Source organism: Brassica rapa, chromosome A03 (genome assembly GCF_000309985.2).
Source record: "Brassica rapa cultivar Chiifu-401-42 chromosome A03, CAAS_Brap_v3.01, whole genome shotgun sequence".
NCBI classification, from domain to species: domain Eukaryota; kingdom Viridiplantae; phylum Streptophyta; class Magnoliopsida; order Brassicales; family Brassicaceae; genus Brassica; species Brassica rapa.
In genome coordinates this window covers 10,045,005-10,066,949 of record NC_024797.2, presented here as the reverse complement: position 1 = coordinate 10,066,949, position 21,945 = coordinate 10,045,005, and the positions used below count along the sequence as shown (strand labels likewise).

General features: G+C 37.6%; 2 protein-coding genes across 5 annotated transcripts; both read left to right on the top strand.

Moving 5' to 3' along the window:
• The first annotated feature begins 11,454 nt into the window (after positions 1 to 11,454).
• Positions 11,455 to 18,792, top strand: LOC103857885 (protein DA1-related 2). 4 transcript variants are annotated; one of them, XM_033286752.1, is made up of 12 exons: positions 11,455 to 12,432; positions 12,734 to 12,876; positions 16,273 to 16,360; positions 16,465 to 16,579; positions 16,669 to 16,792; positions 16,902 to 16,985; positions 17,069 to 17,188; positions 17,273 to 17,485; positions 17,575 to 17,637; positions 17,722 to 17,837; positions 17,936 to 17,994; positions 18,257 to 18,792. In XM_033286752.1, exons 1-12 carry the CDS (start codon positions 12,372 to 12,374, stop codon positions 18,589 to 18,591), a joined length of 1,521 nt encoding a protein of 506 aa, XP_033142643.1. In that variant the 5' UTR covers positions 11,455 to 12,371; the 3' UTR covers positions 18,592 to 18,792. The 4 variants fall into 4 exon arrangements, with proteins under 4 accessions (XP_033142643.1, XP_033142644.1, XP_009133387.2 ...); XM_033286753.1 differs by having other exon boundaries at positions 11,456 to 12,432; positions 16,672 to 16,792; XM_009135139.3 differs by having other exon boundaries at positions 11,457 to 12,432; positions 12,734 to 12,903.
• Positions 18,793 to 19,348: 556 nt separating this feature from the next.
• LOC103857884 (protein YIPF1 homolog) lies at positions 19,349 to 21,684 on the top strand. The gene is made up of 6 exons (XM_009135138.3): positions 19,349 to 19,581; positions 19,784 to 19,844; positions 19,925 to 20,005; positions 20,203 to 20,368; positions 20,813 to 21,086; positions 21,219 to 21,684. The coding sequence occupies exons 1-6, from the start codon at positions 19,528 to 19,530 to the stop codon at positions 21,411 to 21,413; spliced, it is 831 nt and encodes a 276-aa protein (XP_009133386.1). The 5' UTR covers positions 19,349 to 19,527; the 3' UTR covers positions 21,414 to 21,684.
• The last annotated feature ends 261 nt before the right edge of the window (positions 21,685 to 21,945 follow it).

The following is a 21,945-nucleotide window of genomic DNA, read 5'->3' as shown; positions in this document are numbered from 1 at the left end:
CACCACCACCACCCCAGAGAAAGCTTCACAATCACTGTCCTCCTTACACCGGAGAGCTTCCACCGTCCCCGACGGACTCTCCTCCAAAAAACCGAGACTAAAACCGCAAAAACAAAGCCGAAAAAAATAAAATCAAACCTTTAGATCTCCTAGGCAAAACAAAGCCGACGACGCAAGGCAAAACACGCCTCTGCATCCCGGAAACTTGACGACGGCGCAAAGCTGAAAAAGCCTCCGCTCCTCGGAATCTTTAGCGGCGATAGTAGAGCTTTCGGAGCCTCCACCTCCCGGATCTAACAGCTGACTGTCACCGTGAACCGTCGTCGATACGCCTCACCACGAATCCAAAGAGAGACGAGATGTAGCCGTTGGAAGTCCCGATACGAACCGAGAAGCTTCCCGGAGCAAAACCCTAATTCAGATCCGCCGGTATATCGGCGAGTGACGCCATCACGAGACACCCAGCCTTGCGCTTGTACTGAAACTGAGAGAAGGAGAGCCACCGTCACCGACACGCGCCGGAGAAGTGACTCTCCCACCCCCGACGTCTCTTTTCTCTCTTTTCTCTCTTTTCTCTCTCTTGATTTGCGGTGAGACGTATTCGCGTACCATCTTCTTTTGATTTCAGTTTTCTCAAAATATCATTATTCTTACAAAAAATTAATAAAACTCATTAAAGACATTTAAGTCTTTTGGTTTTAGACCTACAAATACACCTAAATAGATCTATAAATAATGGACATATATATACTTATAAGATATGTTAACTTTAAATTTAATATAAATTTTTTAAGTATAAATATAAGACATACATATATTATGAACCATATATAAATTAAAAAATACATGAAAATATTATTTTCTTAAATCTATGTTTCGATATTCAAAATATATCATTAGAATATTATCTAGATTTTCAATACAAACCAAAACCCTATATTTTACACCATATATCATATACATATTTGAATATTATTTTTTCATGTATAATATTATTTAACAATCGAAAATGAGTATATATACACAAATGAAATAAATATATTATGAAATAAATATATTTAGTATATCATTTTGTACATACTATTTATATGATAATTACGAGTGTTTAAAAATGTTTTAAAATTTTTCTTAAAATCAATTTTTAAATCTAAAATAAAAAATACAAACTTATAATAGGTTATTAATAACAAGAATAAACTAATATTATCATATCAATAAATTTTTTATATTATCATTTTTTATTTGGATAACATTATAAAATTTTCATCAAAGTCTAAAGAATCACAAATTTACGTAATACTAAAAATATATGAGTAATTTAATCAAATTTTAAAAAATATAAACAAATATTTTGTGTTTTTATCAGATCAATGGGTTCTATTAGATTTTGAGTTTTTACTGAGTTCTATTAGATTTTTAATTAACAAATTTTTATTAAATCCGAACCGGATTATGTACATATACCGAGTCTACCGGTTCAACTAAGAATCTAGATCGGATATGAAAATAATTCCTAAAACTCAAATATTATTGTAGAATAACTACTATATTTCGAACAAATACTATATTTTGAAGAGAAAAAAACAAATAATAAAAACCTAAAAACTCAATTGTTATGATTCGAAACAAATATAAGGATAGTTTGTAAATTAGTTTTAGATCGATCTGAGAAATTGTTGGAGATCAAACTGTAAACTTCATCTTTTCCAATGAAACTCTAATCCTAGCAATATATTTTTATTTGGAGAAGATCATGACTGCGTAAATACGGATTTAGACTAGGTGTCTTGCCCGCATATGCGGGCTTAATCGTTTTACAAATATTTATTAGTTTATTTTTTATTAATTTAAAAACCAGCATAATAACTTATTATTTATGTTTTCAAAGAAATTAAATCAAATATATATATATATATGACAAAAATCCAATTAAATATATATGTTTAATTAAAATTTATTAAAGATAACATTGACTTTAACCACTGAATTTATTATATTTGTTATATATTTTATTTTTAAATTTTATAATTGAAAAATATGTTTTAAGATAACAACACAATATATAAGAATTATCTTATTTTTTAAGAAGTTAATATTATTAATAAAAACTTTGTTTATATAATTGGTTATATATAAAATTCATTAAGGGTATAATAGATATTAACCGCTCTATATATATATATAAAAAATCTAATTAAATATATATGTTTAATTAAAATTTATTAAAGATAACAATGACTTTAACCACTGCATTTATTATAATTGTTTTATTTTTTAATTTTATAATTGAAAAATATGTTATAAGATAACAACACAATATATAAGAATTATCTTATTTTTTAAAAAAGTTAATATTATTAATAAAAATTCGTTTTTGTTTATATAATTAATTATATATAAAATTCATTAAAGGTATTTAGATATTAACCGCTCTATATATATATATATAATTTATGACAAAAATCTAATTAAATATAATTTTTTAATTAAAATTTATTAAAGATAACATTGACTTTAACCACTGAATTTATTATAATTGTTTTATATTTTATTTTAAATTTTTATAATTGAAAAATATGTTTTAAGATAACAACACAATATATAAGAATTATCTTATTTTTAAAATGTTAATATTATAAATAAAAATTCGTTTTTGATTATATAATTAATTATAAATAAATTCATTAAGGGTATTATAGATATTAACCGCTCTAACTTTTAACGTGAGAGCTCCGTTTCTAAAATTTACTTCGCAAATAATAGTATAGATTGGAGGTTTAAAGAGTATCATTATGCCAGTATATTTGCAGAGAAATAAGATTTGAGCACATCTTAGCAATCAAGTCACGTCTCCAATTAAGGGTTCACGTGGGTTTAATAATTATTATGGGTTTTATGTTGTTTTGGGCTTTTTACGTTTTAATTTGATTATGGTTTGATTATGGTTTAATTATGGTTTAGGGTTTGTTTTATTTAAGAAGTTCGTGATGTATTTATTATAAGCAGCTTATGACGTCTAATAAAATATTCAGAAAAAAAAATTATCTCTTTTACTTTGTTCTCGGATAGAACTATACTCTCAACGATCTCACAAGGGTAAAGACTCTTAGGTATTCTAAAAATCAATAGGATCCTTGTGTTATAAATATGACATTAGGTAAACAGATTTTATGTTACAGTCGAAGATGGCATTGACTCGTAAAGATGGTCATATACTCATATCCATACAATGACAAACCATATATTTTTCTCTCTTTTCCCCCTGATCGTAATGTTAGTTTTATTGTGGTGAAATATCGTAAAGGGTTTGATTCATTCTTTCCAACTCACCTCCACGTTTCTCATCTCAAGACTTTTTAACCAAAAATCTTTACAAAGTTACATAAGATAAGAAAGTTAAAAGACCTTTTAATAAGGTGGATAAGATGTCACATAAGATAAGAAAGTAAATTGTTAGATTTTAGGTGATTAAAGACAAATGCTGCCGTATCTTTGATTTTGCATCGGCTACTCATGCTCGGCCCTTTAGCCTCATGTTTCATGTGATGTAGTATATACCTCTCTTTTTGTGGGCAAGTGATGTATCTACTTCACTTTGTTCACTGAATTGATTCATAGATTAGACAGAAGTAAGATTATATAAAATTAAATTGATTCATAGATTAGACAGAAGTAAAAACTAACGTTTTTTTTTACGTCTGAATTCATTGAATCGGGACAAAGAATTGTTCACAACCGAAATACGGGAAGATAATAAAACGAAAAACATAAAGACCCCGTGATAACAACCTTCATCAACTCAACCTTAAGGGAAAGGTTTAAGAGTTTAAAAATAAAATGAAGGTTCAAAATACATATAAACTAAGACGCGAAAGAGTGAAAGTAGCATATAAAGTAGGATGGAGATCGACGGTAACTCTCTCCCAGGCACTCTCCCCAATGGCAGTCTTTAACCTTTGGGTTTTAAGTGTCTTCGTAGGTACTGTAGCGCTGACCTTCCTGTTTTAGATCATTACACGCTGACACATCAGAAGCTTTTCAAAATTCCCTCCCCTTTGTGGAAAAACCCTCGGTCCATTGAAGAAACTGAATCTTTACCTACTGGTCCTCTCCGGTGAAACCGCCGGAGGAAGGTTTCTGCTCCGACCTTTCTTATCAGCGTGCAAAGGGGATACTGAAGAACCCACCACCTTGTGAAACTAGGGTCGACTGCTTCTCCCCTTAGTGCCCTGTCAACTCTCAAGCTTACCCACATGGCTTCTCGACGATATACAACCGCAGAGAAAGGGAAGGGGCTCCCCTCATCTTCCACTGATACTAACCGTAAGCGTATCAGAGCTCCAGACTTCGATTTTTCCGATCTTGTCAAAGAAAATTCAAAAACCCTAATAGGGAGACTAATTAACCCCAACGAGCAGCAGGTAGAGCACCTGATTCTCGAACTCCCCAAACAGTGGGCTCTCAGGGGTAAGGTCATTGGAGCTGATTTAGGGAATGATTGCTTCCAGTTCCGGTTTGACAGAGATGAAGACCTGCAATGTGTCCTCCTTAACAGACCATATCAGCATAACCACTGGATGGTTATTCTGGAACGCTGGGAACCGGTCATTTCTAGCACTTTTCCATCCAAGATCCCCTTCTGGATCACAGTAAGAGGTCTTCCCCTGCACTTTTGGCATGAGAAGATGGTGTATAATATAGCCCCTGAGCTAGGACAACTGGAAGACTACGACATCACAAAGACCTCTGCTAGAATCAGGATCCTGCTCGACGCTTTAGAGCCACTCACTTTGGAATCCATGGTGGACTTCTCGACTGGAGAAGAAGTTCCTATCACTTTTCAGTACGAGAAAATTGCGAACTTCTGCAAAAACTGCAACATGCTTACTCATACATCTCGTTACTGTACTAGGAAAGCGCCAAACCAGAGTTTGAATGATCAACAAAACTCTCACTACTCTGAAAGCCATAGAGATCTACACGTGAGTCGACGACACTCCTCACAGTCGGACAGACAAGTGCTTTACTCACCCAGACTACCACCACCTGTCAGAGCAAATAACAAGGGGGTTGAGATTTTTCACCAAAGGGTGGACCGCCACGGTAAATCTTTCGGTGACAGAGTAACATCTGAAATTTCTCAAGTACGACCTCTTAAGAACAAGATTACTCCAGATAATTCCAGCGGGTCTCCTCCTAAGATGGTGCAGGGACGGGCAAGCGCAAATCAAGAGAGGAAGTCCGTGAAGGAAAGACTGAGGCTACCTCCTCCTCCGCAGCTACAGTGGAGAGTACGAGAGAGACAAAACACACCACCTATCCAGTCTCTGCCTCTACCCATGCAAGAGTTAGCGGTAACGACCCCCACACCTACGTTTGGAAAAAACCTACACGAATGTGAATTCTCCAAACAGTTAATACCAACAACTGAAGAAGTTCTTGGGGAGTTGAGGGAGGTTACCTTACAGTATGTGCACTGCGTGGATCCCATTGAGAGTGCAGCTAGACGACGCAGGGTGATCCAGGATGAAGCAGACCTGATGACTAACACTGCGGCGAGCATTGTGGCCGCAGCAACTGCATCGCTTTCCCAGCAAACTGTCACCTTGAGGGACGTCCCAGACACTATTCTCCTCCCTAACTCTGAGGAACCTCAACCAATATTGGGACCCCTTGGGTCAAGTAGTGGACTGGCCGTGGGCTCAAAACCATCCTCTACTACAGGAGCCAAACGGCGAGGTCGACCACCTGGAGCAAAGAAAACACATATTAACGCGATGAGTATGGGAGGTAGTGCGAAGAAGATGATTTTCTCGAAGGTGCAGGCATCACCAGCAAGAACAAATTCTACTCCGTCGAGTGCTAGGAGAGCTAGAGCTACCACTTCATCATCCTCCGGGGTTCCAAAAGCTGCTGCTCCATTGAATAGCCCGAAGATCCCTTCGAACAATCCGGGTTTTCACAACCCCGGAAATCCTCTTCCTTAGCCATAATAAGCTGGAACTGTTGCGGGATTGGGAACCCCCGAACAGTCCAGCGGTTAAAAGAGCTCTCTCAAAGCTGTTCTCCTGATATTTGCTTCCTAATGGAGACAAAGAACGAGGACAGTTTTGTTCTAAAAGAGCTCAAGGATCTCAACTATGATTCCCACTACTTAGTTTCCCCCCATGGACAGGGTGGGGGAGGCCTGGCCCTGCTCTGGAAAAATCATATTGGTTTACAAGTGTTAACAGCAAACCACAACTTCATTGATGCTAAGGTTAATTTTAAGGACTTGGAATTCTTCTGTACCTTCGTCTATGGTGCCCCCGAGGTTTCTAAGCGCCAGGCAGTTTGGGATGATCTCTCAAACATCTCAACCTCACGATCTGGGGCCTGGTATCTCACAGGAGATTTTAATGAGATTATCAACAACTCTGAGAAGTCGGGAGGAAAGGATAGAGCTGAAAGTACATTTTGCGCCTTTAGGAACTTCCTATCAAGTTGTGACCTCTTTGATCTTCAACACACTGGAAACTTCTTATCGTGGAGAGGGGTTAGAGGATCACAAGAGACCGGGACCTTTGTGGTACACTGTAGATTAGACAGAGCAGTGAGTAATAGTGATTGGTCAGATATGTTTCCTACAGCTAGAAGTCATTACCTGCTCTTCGAGGGCTCAGATCACCGACCTCTGTTATCCGTATTTGATCCTACAAAGCTGAAATCGCAAAGACTGTTCAGATATGATAGAAGGCTGCGACACAACTCGGAGGTCACTATTCTAGTTGAGAAAACCTGGAATAGATACAAGAACTTGAATGTCATGGAGAGACTCTCAAATTGTAGAAAGGCTATCTCTAAATGGAGTAAGGACCAATTCCTCAACAGCAAAAAAGCTATTGATAACCTGAAAATGAGTCTGGATTCAGAGCTATCCAAACCGGTAGCAGATGATCCTCTGATTTCCTCGCTGAATCTAGCATTGCTACAGGCCTATAAGGCCGAAGAGGAGTACTGGAGGCAGCGCAGCAGGCAGATGTGGCTCTCCTTAGGGGATCGTAATACTGGTTATTTCCACGCAGCTGCTCGCGGAAGGAGAGCCCGAAACAGATTTTCCATGATAGAAACTGCAGAGGGAACCGCAGTGTTCGAAGAGAAACAAATTGCTGAAGTTATAGCTACTTATTTCACGGAGATCTTCTCATCTTCCTCAAGCGATTGCACTGACACTGTGCATAGTGCCCTGAAGAGCAAGATAACAGCGGAGCAGAATGAAATGTTGATAATGCCACCCACAGATTTTGAAATTCGAGCGGCTCTTTTCTCCATCCATCCTGACAAGGCTCCAGGGCCAGATGGTTTCTCTGCGAGTTTCTTCCAGACCAACTGGGATGTCACCGGACCTGCTATGATAAAGGAGATACAAGAGTTTTTCAGAACGGGATCAATGCCTCACTCTATCAATGCTACACATATCAGGTTGATCCCAAAGATTACTTGTCCTAAAGTAGTTTCGGACTACAGACCCATTGCTTTGTGTAATGTTTACTATAAGGTAATCTCAAAACTCCTTTCACTGAGGCTAAAACCGGTCCTACACTGTGCTATTTCTGAGAACCAGTCAGCTTTCATACCTGGCCGAGCCATCTCTGATAACGTGCTTATCACGCACGAGTTCCTTCACTATCTTAAGACGACCAAGTCCAAAAAACGTTCCTCCATGGCTATAAAGTCTGACATGAGCAAGGCATATGATAGATTAGAATGGAGTTTCATCGAATGTGTTTTATCTACATTGGGTTTTCACGAGGTTTTTACTACCTGGATAATGAAGTGTGTCTCCTCTGTCTCTTACTCCTTCCTGATAAATGATGCTGTCCTAGGCAGAGTGGTACCACAGCGTGGAATTAGACAAGGGGACCCCCTCTCCCCCTATCTCTTTATCCTGTGTAGTGAAGTTTTATCAGGCCTCTGCTCTAAAGCACAACAAGATGGAACTCTCCCTGGAATCAAAATTGCAAAAAACAGTCCCAGTGTAAATCACTTACTGTTCGCTGATGATACCATGTTTTTCATCCCCACTGATAGACGTAGCTGCGCGAAACTGAAACATATTCTAACCCTGTATGAATCTGCTTCGGGCCAGAGGATCAATACCGACAAGTCCTCCATCTCCTTTGCTAAAAAGACCACATCTTTAGTGAGAAATGAAGTCAAAGACATACTAGGAATCACAAAGGAGGGAGGTGTGGGAAAGTTCCTTGGCCTCCCAGAACACTTCGGGAGGAAAAAGAGAGACCTCTTTGCATCTATTATTGATAGGATTGTGGTGAAGGCAGTAAGCTGGTCTACTAGATTCCTTTCCTCTGCTGGTAAAATGGTCATGCTTAAGGCTGTACTCACTGCTGTTCCTAGCTTTGCAATGACTTGCTTTCTGTTACCGGTTGGCTTGTGTAAGATGATACAATCGGCTCTAACACGTTTCTGGTGGGACTCAAACACGGGGAAAAAGAAGATGTGTTGGTTAGCATGGGATAAGCTTACAAAACCAAAAAGTTTGGGGGGTTTGGGGTTTAAGGATATTCAAACCTTTAATATTGCTCTACTGGCAAAGCTTCCATGGCGCATGCTCACTAATCCAAACTGTCTCCTATCTAGAGTCCTGCTCGGGAAATACTGCCACAAAGCTCCACTGCTCAAAGTACAATTGGTGAAAGGCGCTTCCCATGGATGGACTGGTATCCTCGCTGGTAGAGACTTACTAGCCTCCCACATTGGAAGAGCAGTGGGAGAGGGGACAGAGATCAAGGTATGGACGGATGCTTGGATATCAACTACGTCTCGCATTATACCGTACGGGCCACTCAAGGAAGGTACAAATGATCTCTATGTTTCTGATCTTATTAATCGAGGTACCTGTGAATGGAATATAGAGATGATCAGTAGGATAATGCCTGATTTTGTGGAGGAAATATTGACTATCAAACCGAGCAAAACAGAAGCAAGAGATTCCTACATTTGGTACCCAGCGAAGTCAGGCATTTACTCCGCAAAGTCAGGGTATGCTGCGGCCATTGCTGATAAAGAGCTCGTGGATAGTAGCGCTCCGCTTGACTCCTTTGATTGGCATCGATCGGTGTGGTCTATTTCCTCTACGCCAAAGCTACAGATCTTCATTTGGAAAGCTATTCAAGGAGCTCTTCCAACGGGTGGGAATCTACAGAAGAGGGGGATGTTACAGAATACTAACTGCATTCACTGCGGTCAGACCGAGACTACGGAACACCTATTACTACATTGCCCCTACGCGGCCCAGGTATGGAGCCTAATTCCCCTGGCTGGGAGTTTTGATCCGGGGCTTTGCTTATCAATTAGTGAAGCTGCTCAGACATCAAGGACATGGACCTGCTTGCCGCCGAGTGGGATTAGCAGCGACATCTTCTCTTGGGTGTGTTGGAATCTGTGGACCACTCGGAACAAGCTTCTGTTTGAGTCAAGACCAACCTCTGCACAAGCCACGGCCACTAAATCCCTTGCGAATGCTCGTGAGTGGCTACAGGCTCAGGACCCCGCCAAATCTTCACAGAAGCATACTCAGAACCAAGCAAGACCGCCATCGATCCCTGTCGGGACAGTAATTTGTAACACCGACGCCGCTTGGAAAAAGGAATCTCTCACCGCCGGTCTGGCCTGGATCTTCGACTCAGCTTCATCACTCACCCGATCAGATGGATGTCAATACCAAACTTGGGTCTCATCAGCGCTTATGGCTGAAGGGTTAGCTATTCGGGAGGCTCTCTCTCACGCTCAACACCTCGGCATCACCAAAATCTGGATCCGTTCAGACTCTCTTTCGCTCATCAGAGCCATAAACTCGGTTACCAAGCCGGTGAATCTCTACGGAATTCTCTCGGACATCGAGTCTCTATCATCGTCTTTCGTTTTTTGTTGCTTCTCCTTTGTTTCTCGTGACCTTAATGGGCAGGCAGACAATTTGGCTAAAGCCTGCCTCTACAATGTGTTCTCCTCCTGGGCCTGAGGCCTTTTATTGAATGTTTTAAGTTGATCAAAAAAAAAAACTAAGACGCGAAAGAGTTTTAGAAACCAAATTTATCCGATTCAGAAAAACAACACTGATTCTTCTTTTCATCTTCATATTTTAAAACAGTCAGACATATAAATTTCCCACGGTTGATTATACATATCGTTTTGATGTTTTATCCTCTAATTAAGAAAAGGTTAGATATGTTCTACTGTATAATTCTTTCTAAAAAAATTCTTAACCTTAAATATGGATAGATGTTTTTTTTACATATCAAATTAACGTTTCATACATGAAGTTTAGTATAAACAAAATAAATTATTTTAAATTACTTATTATAAATGAGATAGAGTATTATTTAAATGAGATATTCCAAAAATAAGCAGCCTTAATTGGAAAAAAAGGGTATGGGATCGTCCATACATAGAGCGACTTTAGCAAGTTAAATAAAGAAATGGTCAGATCTCAAGGTGGATTTGATCTGATGCCATATTTAACGTCAAACTATTATCTTTGTTTTATGAAAACTTACTTTAAAGTGACTATAGGTTAGGCTTTTGTTCTGTAAAAATTGGGTGGTTGATTCCACTTTGAACCCTTTTTCATCTTGTGGCGTCAATACGGGTCAGGCCCTTCCTATAGATTGATGCCCACAATTATTTTATTATAATTGGTCTGTCCTTTGTGTTTCATAAAGGTTTAATTGCTGAGAAAATTACATCATAAAGTTACTTGTGTCAAGTGTCAACGTTGCAAAAGCGCATCTTTATCGTGTATAGCCTAAAGTCACGTCACATTAAGGAAAAAAGTAGAAAAATAACAATGATACAATGTATCACATAATGTAGGAATGTCTTATGAAGACTTTGTTGAATTTGAATTTGGGTTATCTAAAGATAGGAAAATTTTGATGTTGAGTTTAAAAAAAAAATCTCTAAATATATATATTGATTACTCGACAATTACAAAAAAATAGATATCGGTAGAACAAAGTTGAATCGTACAAAATAAAGAGAAAAAGACTAGAATAACACTAAACCAAGTTTTTGTTCCTAAAGTAGCACTCAAGGCTCAAAGTCACAAAAATAGGTTTCATTAAAGAGGTAATGTACACTTATACCCCTAGGGTTAATTAATCCAAACCTTAGGGTTTAGAGTTAAGGAGTGGGGTTTTGGAATTAGGGTTTAAAATTTTATAAATAATAAATAATAAAATAAAAAATAAAAATTTTAAAAACAGTTTCAAAAAGTATTTTTAAATTATAAAAATAAAATCTGAAAAAAAAAAAAAATTCAAAATGTTTTTAAAAAAAAAATTATAAAAATTTCGAATCTGAAAACATATAATCTGAAACTATAAAAAAAAAAATTTTTTTTTTATTTTTATTTTGATTTATTTTAGTTTGTTTATTTAATTTTAAACCAAGGGTATTATAGATATTTTATCCTTTAATGAATGTCATTTTTGTGACTTTCTCCTTCTAGTGCTATTTTTGAGACATAAACTTCAAAAGGTGCTATTATTGACAATTGCCTCAAAATAAACTCGCAAATGTTTTATTTTTGTCGTATTTGATGTTGTGTGTGAATATCGTTTTTTTTTACGACTCTTTATGTTGTATGATACGAGAGTATTATGTTGTATGATACGAGAGTATGGCAACTAAACTTTTTTCTTTAACGTATAATTTTTTTTTTTTTCTAAAGGATTTCTTTGGTATCCAAATCCGAGATAGTGGTTGCTGAAAATGATGTAGTTACTATTAAAACTAAACCGAAATCAACACTTAAACATAAGAACTAACCCACAATATCAATCATACTATAAAAGAAAAACAAGAAAATCAAAGAAAACAGCAAAACTCAATTGGAATATAGTAGAAGTTGAACGGGACTAGCGTCGCCATGAAAACCCAAAAAGAAAGTTGTTTTAAAGAAAATGATAAAGAGAGAAGCTTCAAAAGGTTTCAACTATATCCTCCTCCTCCCACCACCATTGTTTGAGAGATTCTCCGCCTCAGCATGATATAATATATTCTCTTGAAAAAACATGTCTTTCTCTCTGTTCCTTTCCTTTCTGAAGCTAAGCATCTCCTCTTTTCCCTTTTCTTTAACATTTTTTTGCCCGATCTCTTCTGCAAAGATTCTCTCTTTTTTCGTTCTCTTTTCATACATGTTTTTATTCTCTAATAACAATTAATGACTTATAACATCATCTTCTTCTCCCCTCTTCCTTCTTCTTCCTCCTACTCTTCTTTTCTTTGCTTCTCTCTCCGGGTGTCGTTTACTCTTCACTCACACGTTTTCGCGGTTATATAAACACGTGTGGGACATTCTTCATCTTCATATGGATTCTTCTTCATATGGTGTTTCTCATGTCAGCCATATCTCCAATCCTTGTATCTTTGGTGCGTTTTCTTTTCTTTTCAACGTTTCTAATAACATGGCCGATCCTAGGTATAGTCAAGTGAAACATACATCTGGGACCTCTAAAATTTAAGAAATAGTTTACGTATATAAATTCTCAAATTTATAAAAATTAATTTTTTTAATTTTTTTCTAAAATTCTTAGTCTCCAAAAACCGGCCCTGCTTGATACCGAGTTTTTGGCAAGAATATTAAGTCACCAAATGGCTCATGCACAGTGTGAATCCTATCTTTAGACTTAATATTGAAAGAGTTAACCTAACAATTTTGATGATATAACAGGGGCTGGGTCGTCGTCTTCGCCAGAGAAGAAATGGAACTTGATGAAATGGGTGAGTAAGCTTTTCAAGAGTGGCTCTAACGGTGGCACTGGTGGTGCTCGCACTAACCATCATCCTCCTCAGTTTCAAGAGGACGAGAATATGGTCTTTCCTTTACCTCCTTCCTCTTCGGTAAATATTTTCTTAAATTATTCATTAGATTAGTTACTCTAATTAAATTTAGTCTTTTCATTCTTTTTCTTTCTATATAAATCTAGACATATACTATCGGCATGTGATCGGTAATATTAAAGCAATATGCAAAAGACATGTGAATGTTACCACTCTTTTTCGTTTTTTTCTCATGTTGTTGAAATATCACGGGTCGTTGTAGTTGTACATTCTGTGAAATGGTCACATCCATGAAACTAATTGATGCATTTCTTATTTCATTTTAGTGCTTAAAATGAGATGATGTGACAATGTGGTCATGGGCAGTAATAAGGATGACAAAAATAGATAGAAAGCGGTTTATATATTGGTTCAATAGGAAGATTTATTAGTCGGCTGAGTTGAGATTAGATTTTAATGTTTTTGTGAGCTATAATGGAAGAATATTAAAAATTATCACTTAATTTGATATATATATATATATATATTAAAATTTAATTCTAGAATTTGTTAATTTTTAATTTTGATATTTAATATTGATAAAATAATAAGCATTTTTCATGTTTTTTTTTTTTTTTGTAAAAAGGCTTTCAATTAAAAAACAAAGTACAAGATGTGATTTGTTAAGTCACATAGTTTGAAAAAGTTTAGTACATAAAGTAAGCATTGAAAGAGCTATAGAAACCCAATGAGTTAGAACAACTCTTTAGTTTAACCAAACTTAAAAGGTTTCTTGTGCGCTTGATTAGGAACCTCGACCCTTACGACCTCGGTTTCCTCGTCCACGAACGGTATGCCATTCCATCTCTTGGTACCTTTGTGTACGCTTGAGCAGCCTACCCCCTCTTGACACACTTCCATATTCATCCATTTGCTCATTAATATGGAAATCACTTTCCATATTACCATGCTCTTGGATAAACTTGGTTGAGTGAGGGGTCATGATTGTTGGATCATTTCCTGAGGGTGTAGCACCCTCATTACTGATAATAGCAGATGGAACATTGTCCATAACTTGGGCTGGAGTAGTGTGAGCAGATGGTGAACCTGCTAGTGTAGAGGCTGAAGTTGACTTGGCACTAGGAAACAAGTGTTCGAAAGCAATGGAGCTATCCTGAGGAGAAGTAGCTCCCTGAGGTTCTGAGGAAGTTTCTGAACCTCCGGATTGGGAAGGAGAATGATGAGGCTGAAGCACTGTTGAAAATTTAGCTACTGTTTGAATTGGCAGTATATCTGTGCTCACCTTAGGCATGTTGCTCGCTGGTGTCTCTTTACTTGATGCAGTGTTTACCAACAAAGGATTGATATCAACCACAGGAATCTCCACCTCTTCCTGATCTTGTTTACTTTCATTATTGAGAACCAACTTGTCTTCTTTAAGTAAGCACCTTTTTGCTTTGTGACCTAAGCTCCCACATCTTTCACAAGTTGATGGAATCCAAGAGTAAACCACATCAACCAAAAATATGTTACCAAGCTTATCATCCAATGCAATTTTTTTGGGAAAATTCTTGTCAAGCTCAATTTCCACTAAAATCTTAGCCTCTCCTATGTTGAACGGATCCAGCCTTGGCTTATGAGTAAGCATAGGCTCACCAAGACCGGAAGCAATGTGAGAAATCCCAAGTCTGGAATAACAACTTGTTGGGATATTTTTTAAAGTCACCCAAGCTGGGACAGTAGAGATTTCAGGGATTCTTAATGAACCTACTGGATTCCAAGGGGCCACAAACATTAAGCAATCATCTACATGCCAAACACTTCGTTGAATAACCCAATTCCTTGTCTCTTGGTGGGGAACATGGAAAAGATAGGATGATTCTCCTAATTTCCGACTAACAATTTTGCAACTTCTACCCCACAGACGGTTAACAACAGCATGCGTTAGACCACCAGAAGGAATAGAACAGCGATGAAATTGCCCGATTACATATTCTCCTACGTTCTCAGGACCAAGTTCAAGTACCTTAGTTGGAATGATGATCTCAGGGGTGCCATCAAGTCTGAAAGTTGGTCTCGAAGCACGAAACAAGTTTCTGGAAGCCGGGTTCATCCTTGCGGCCCATGGAAAGCGAAGCGAGCCATCTTCTTTTAGCTCTGGAGGCGGCAACTTTGAAACAGGGAGATTCGGCAATGAGGGAGGAGCTCCTTTCAGCAAAGATTTCTTCTGCTTAAGGTTGGTACCTTCCTCCAGCGAAGGCCAAAAATTTTCAATCTGGCTCTGTACCAACTGAAAATCATAGCTGCGAGGCGTAGATGGCTCAGGTGGTGTAGACGGAGGAGGGAACTTTAAAACAAGAGGCTTTGACCACGCTCCCATAGAAGGTACAAATGGTGCTAGTTCCTGTTCCACGGTCTCTTGAATTTGTTGATGAACATCTGGTAGGCTTTCCAATGGTAGCGTTGCAGGAGGAGTATCTGGTAGGGTTGGAGGAGCTTCGTGAGGAAGATTCGCGGTTGGAAGGCCGGGTGTTGCAGTCGGAACGCCAGAGAATACGTCGTCACAGCAAGGTGGCGGAGGAGCCATGGTCGACGAAGGAGCAGCAGAACCGTCGCTGTCATGACACTGTGGCGACAAAACTTTCTTTCGAAATGGAGGAATCTCAGGTAAATCCATGCCAGAAAAAGGAGATGAGAGAGATTACTTGCGAAGATGGTTCACCTTTACCGGAAGCAGCAGGCGACGTCTCCGCCGTCACGGATTCGTCGATTGTAGAGGAGTCGCTTAGTTAGGTTTCGAGAGCAAAGAATTAGGGGCGCGTGTAATTCACGTTTTATGGAGCGCCCATTTTTCATGTTAATATGAGCTAGTACGTACCTAGCTCATTGGGTTTGGAATATAATTGTTAACCCATGAAATAAATAATGAACATTAAGCACCCATTGCATGATGGAAGAGTTGGATTGAATTGTGGTGGCCTATTCTGATTCCCATAAGAACTAATGATATTTAAACACTAGAATCTCTAAAAGATGAAATCGACATGGTGAACAATTAGTGTTTTCTTTTAAAGTTCAGGACAGAAAACAATTAGTTTTTTTATCAACTTAAATTTTAATTAGATTGTTGAAAATGACACAAATACATGTAGCATACATATGAAAATACAGAACAATAAATATCATAAATAGCATAATGAAAATGGCTAGAAAATAACAATAGATCAACAGAAGTAAATTGTAAAGATGGTTTTTTTTTTCCAAGGTCTTCTTTATCAACAGAAATTATTTCACAATAACTTCTTCTTTTTTGTTGTTGCTGAGATCATTATAACTTGTTATTTTACATAGCTGTCCAAATTTTCGACCTACAAGTTCCATAAAAACCATATAACTTGTTTACAAAAAGATTAATTTACATGCTTTGGGATGGTCGTCTTAACGAATCAGGACGATCGGTCGAGAGCCTCACGGGACAAAGAAGAACTAGATCGTGTATTGTCAGTTTCTCTAGCTGACGATACGAACCGACCATATGGTATATCTTTTGTCTACCTTAGTGAATACAGATAAAACAGAAAGATTATTAATTACAAACACTATTTCTATAAGTTAGAGATTGAATTTATTTTATCTGGGCAGGATATGGTTGGTCTTTGGATAATAATTCAGATTTCCCTAGGCCTTTTCACAGTGGATTGAATCCATCTTTCATTCCACCATATGAACCGTCCTATCAAGTCAGACGACCACAAAGGTACAAAAATGTACACTCTTACTTCAGTTCTATAGAATTATTATTTCAAATTATATTAAAAACAAATGGTGTTTGATCTATATTTGTAGCAGAATATGTGGCGGTTGCAATAGCGATATTGGACTGGGGAACTATCTGGGATGCATGGGAACATTCTTTCATCCTGATTGCTTCTGTTGTGATTCATGTCGTTACCCTATCACTGAGCATGAGGTATATATATATACACACACTTAACATATAATACATATCAATATATGATACAAACGTTTGCGTTTGGAGTACTAAGGTTGTATCTTTTGTTTTCTCACTTGGCTCAAAGTTCTCTCTATCAGGAACCAAACCCTACCATCAGATTTGTTTCAAAGAGCTTACTCATCCTAAATGCGAAGTTTGTCACCATTTTGTAAGCAACTTAACAACCACATTATTAGATTAATACACATAACATAGTATATATTATATTCTAATTTCTCCATTTTTTCTTAGATCCCAACTAATGATGCTGGCTTGATCGAATATCGATGCCATCCGTTTTGGAATCAAAAGTATTGTCCCTCTCACGAACACGATAGAACCGCTCGTTGTTGTAGCTGCGAACGTTTGGAGGTAATCAAAAATAATGAAACTAAAATGCCCTCTTGATTATTGCTAAGTCCATATGTGTTTTTTATATGTTGTGACCTTATGAAGTCATGGGAGGTGAGATATTACACTTTAGACGATGGGAGAAGTTTATGTTTAGAATGCATGGAAACTGCGATAACCGACACTGGAGATTGTCAACCACTTTACCATGCAATACGTGACTATTACGAAGGAATGTACATGAAACTTGAGCAACAAATCCCCATGCTTCTTGTTCAGCGAGAAGCTCTCAACGACGCTATCGTCGGAGAGAAACACGTAATATTTTGGTCTTTTGACTTAAACATAACATTTTCACGTTGAGTTTCTCTCAATTTATAACTAAAAGTCCTATGTACTTCCCTTAGGGATACCATCACATGCCTGAGACAAGGGGTTTATGTTTGTCTGAAGAACAGACAGTCACAAGTGTAAGTCTTTTAAAATTCTTGTTACAACTTAACGTAATTTTTAATTCTAAGCATTATTTTTGGTATGTTTTTGGTTCTTCCTAGGTTCTTAAAAGACCGAGACTTGGCGCTCACCGTCTTGTTGGTATGAGAACTCAGCCTCAAAAGCTTACACGTAAATGTGAAGTCACTGCGATTCTCGTTCTTTACGGCCTCCCTAGGTACTTTGTTTTCTCAAACTCTCTCACTTTTCTACTCCAACCGAAAAAGATAGTGAATGTGGTTAGTAACCTAACGCAACTTTGCTGGATGCATGAAGACTATTAACTGGAGCAATTCTTGCCCACGAGCTGATGCATGGATGGCTAAGGCTCAAAGGTACTTACTATTCACCTCCATCAATTTTAAAAAATAAGAAACTAATATATATCACTGAATTAGTTTAAGTAAATTCGATTTATTCGGTTCAATAATATTTTACAAAACTAAACTGTTTATCGTTTTTGCTTTTAGTCTACGTAAAATAAACAAGTAATAATATGGTCTTCAAATATATTTCAGAACATTTCTTGAACTTCTTGTCCACTAAATTCAAAACACTATAAGCATCTTAAGTTGTTTAATTTCTTGATTTCATTAGGGTATAGGAACCTTAACCCTGAGGTAGAGGAAGGTATCTGCCAAGTCCTCTCTTACATGTGGCTTGAATCTGAAGTTCTCTCAGATCCTTCTTCAAGAAACATGCCCTCAACATCATCTGCTACATCGTCGTCATCATCATCATCTCATTCTAACAAGAAAGGAGGAAAATCAAACGTGGAGAAGAAACTTGGAGAGTTCTTTAAGCATCAGATAGCTCATGACGCATCTCCAGCTTACGGAGGGGGTTTCAGAGCAGCAAATGCAGCGGTTTGTAAGTACGGTCTGCGTCGCACACTTGATCATATCCGCTTCACTGGAACGTTTCCTTTGTAACTTTCACAATATTTAATGTTCTGTTATGGTCTTTAATTTGAATTGGATGGATCACACAAAGGGTTGGTTTGTAACTTTCTATAGAATCTCAGAACATACTGTCTCCCCTTGGATTTTGAGTGAGGAGATTGGTTGTTTGGAGGTTTTTAAGCAATTACTGAATACTAATAACAAACAAAAAAACTCAATTAGTTTCCAAAATCACAAACACTTCAAGAAAATGCTACTAAACATCTCAGTCCTAATAATTTGATTGGCTTGAAGATGATGTTGACAACAGAGACAATTTGTACTATTCCACATAGTCAGACAATCCTGCAAGCATCATGAGGAAGGATGATGATACACATGTACAAAGAAAGGTGGCTGGAATAACTTACAACTAACTCTTTCCTCCAATGACTCTGTGATCGCATTCTAGACATTGCTTCTTCCCCAATTCGATTTTCGGATACGAAAGACTCTTCAATACTCTGGAGCTTAAGATCAACTTGGTATGCCTGGATGTAACGGTAGCGCTGCAACAATGCAAACAACCAGTAGTTTCCAGTCAAAGACGAAACAAAATAGTCAACCATATACAGAAGACAAATTTTCCAGAAAAAAAGCAACGCGCTTCACATTCAAAAACCAAAAAGCTGGTTTGGTTTGGTTTGGTTCGGTTCAATTGGATTAAAAATTCAATTATGGGCCGCCTGAAAACTTGTGACTATATGGGCCCAAGTCACGTGTAAACGGTGCGTGTACCTCCGTTACTGAAAAACCGCGCGTGGATCATTGTCTCTCGTTTCGCAATAGCTTTCCAGGACAACGACGACGGAGAAAGCAAACTAAGAAACCTCACAAAACTCAGAGAAAGGCCCGATCTTTCTTCTTCCGATCTTATCCTTCTTTTGGGTGAGATAAAGAATCTCCCTTTCGATCAACTAAGCTTCGATGGACGAGTCGTTCTCTAATCTACAGACGAGCCATTTGCTTGGTTCAGTTCCCGTAAGTCTAGCAAACACACACCCTTTGCTTCTCCGATTCCACCAATTTTTAGAATCTTTCAAATGGGTTTGTGTCTGATTAGGATAAAGGACTTTCCTTTTATGAAAAGTTGTTGTCTTTTGGGTTTTAAATGCTTCCATGATTGGATTGAGATATTCACTTTCATTCTTTCTAATACAAAAATAAAACATGTACTTTGAAGGCTGTGATCAGCGAGGACGACAAGAAAAGCACGAATGTGCATATATCAACCGTAAACGAAGGTGTGTTCTTTTGCTAGAAGCTAGCTTTTTTTTTGCAGTAGTGAAAGAGTTTGAATGTTGCTTGGTTACTGCTCCTGCAGGTCCTTCTGCAAACATGCAGATATTTCCACCGCATCAAGGAAACAGTTCAAAGGGTTATCAAACTCTTGAGAGCCCAACAGGTATTATATATGCTCCTTTTGGCTTTTTTTTTTCTTCTTAAAGACATGTTTATCAGTAGACAGTAGTCTCTATGAATCAAGTAATTGTAGTAAGTGCTTGTTTTGTATTCGAAGTAACGTCTAACTTTTCATCATGGTTGAAAGAATGCTTATCTGAGTCCAGATCCTAGATAAAAGTACTTTGTTCTGTCTTGTAGAAGGACCTGAACAGCAGCCATCAAACAACTGGAAGGGATACTTTAACGTCTACTCATACGCCCAGTACTTCAACGTGGACACGGACGTTGTTTTGAACAGACTGATGAGTTCCTTGTACCCCACCAGTGGTGATTTTTTCAGCAAGATTGATGCCAACCCTGATTTGTAAGTCTTTCAATACCCTTTCTTCTGTGACTCTTCTCAGTGATTGCTCTGATATAGAATTCTTTGGCATCTACCTATGAGATTTCCTTAATAACTCCACTACTTCTTCAGCCTGTTGTTTTGTTACCATGTTAACTGTTATCTTTTCCGATAGCACGTTAAATTTCTCACTAGTAAAATTGATATGTCATAGGTTTGTGGTATTATACCTTTGCTGCTTGAATATTCCATCTGAGCTTAGGTACTATAGACTTACGCCTGCATCCAGATCCAGTTTTCATATGCTATAGCTTGTTAGCTGTAGCTTGTTAAAACAGTTCCTCACATTATATTTAAGCTTATATCTATTTCATAGTCTGCAACATAGGAAACATGTTATCCTTGGTCTTGAACAAGTTTCCAGATAAATGACTTGTCTGTGTGGGTTTCGCCTCTCTCTGTTAGGTATGGCCTTGTCTGGATCTGCACCACGCTTGTGTTTGTGCTTTCCTCTCTCGGAAACTGTGCCACGTACCTCGTGAAGAAACGAACCAACAGTGAAGCTCCTTGGGTCTTTGATGTGAACTATATAAACTTGGCAGCATCTTTAATCTATGGCTATGCAATCATTGTCCCAGTGGCGTTTTATTTCTCACTCCGGTATATGGGATCCAGAGCTGATCTTCTAAGATTCTGGTGCCTCTGGGGATACTCTCTCTTCGTTTTTGTTCCAACCACTGTAAGTTTCTGTCTCCTGTATCCGCAACACTTGTGTCTGATTCACAAAATGGTAGTGTAGCTTACTTCTCAATGACAATATGTACCGTGACTTAGAATCAACCTAATAGTCATTGATTATTCTTCTTTGCAGCTTCCATTGCTTATTCCAGTGGAGTTTCTGAGATGGGTGATTATACTCTTAGCTGGTGGCGGGTCATCCTGCTTTGTTGCCCTGAATCTACGGTCTTACCTTGAGGCGAGCAATGATCTGACCGTTGTATTGGCTGTAGCGTTTGGTCTGCAAATGGTTCTTTCTATCTTCATCAAAGTCTGGTTCTTTCCTTAATCTCAACAACACACGAGGAAACATATATAATGTATGTAAAAAAAACGTTTTAGATTTTGATGTGCTGTGGTAGAACAATGAATTTGTCATTACAAAAGAACAAAACCCACAGAGTAACATATACACTGTACTGAATCATTGGGATTCGTTTTGACTGGCTTAGTTTCTTGTTTGCTTGTTTGTTTGGTGAGTTGAATTGTCTTAGTTTTTTAATGGTTGATTTTTATCTGCCAGATATCAGAATGGCTATTTAAAAAAAACATTTTCAGTACAAAGCATGTGAACTGTACCAAATACTAACTTGTTTTCTAGTACCTAACACTAACTCTAGATGGTTGTAACCGACGTTTCTCTTTAGTTAAACAGCACTGACTCCTCAAGAAACGTTTGTTGTTAAGAATATGACTCTAATTCTTCGTCTAACCATTTGGTTATAGTTTTGTCAGTCCAAACTGTACGATTTAGTTTGAGTTTAAACCGAACCAAAAAATAGAAGTCTATTTAGATAGATTAATTAAATATAATAAAAATA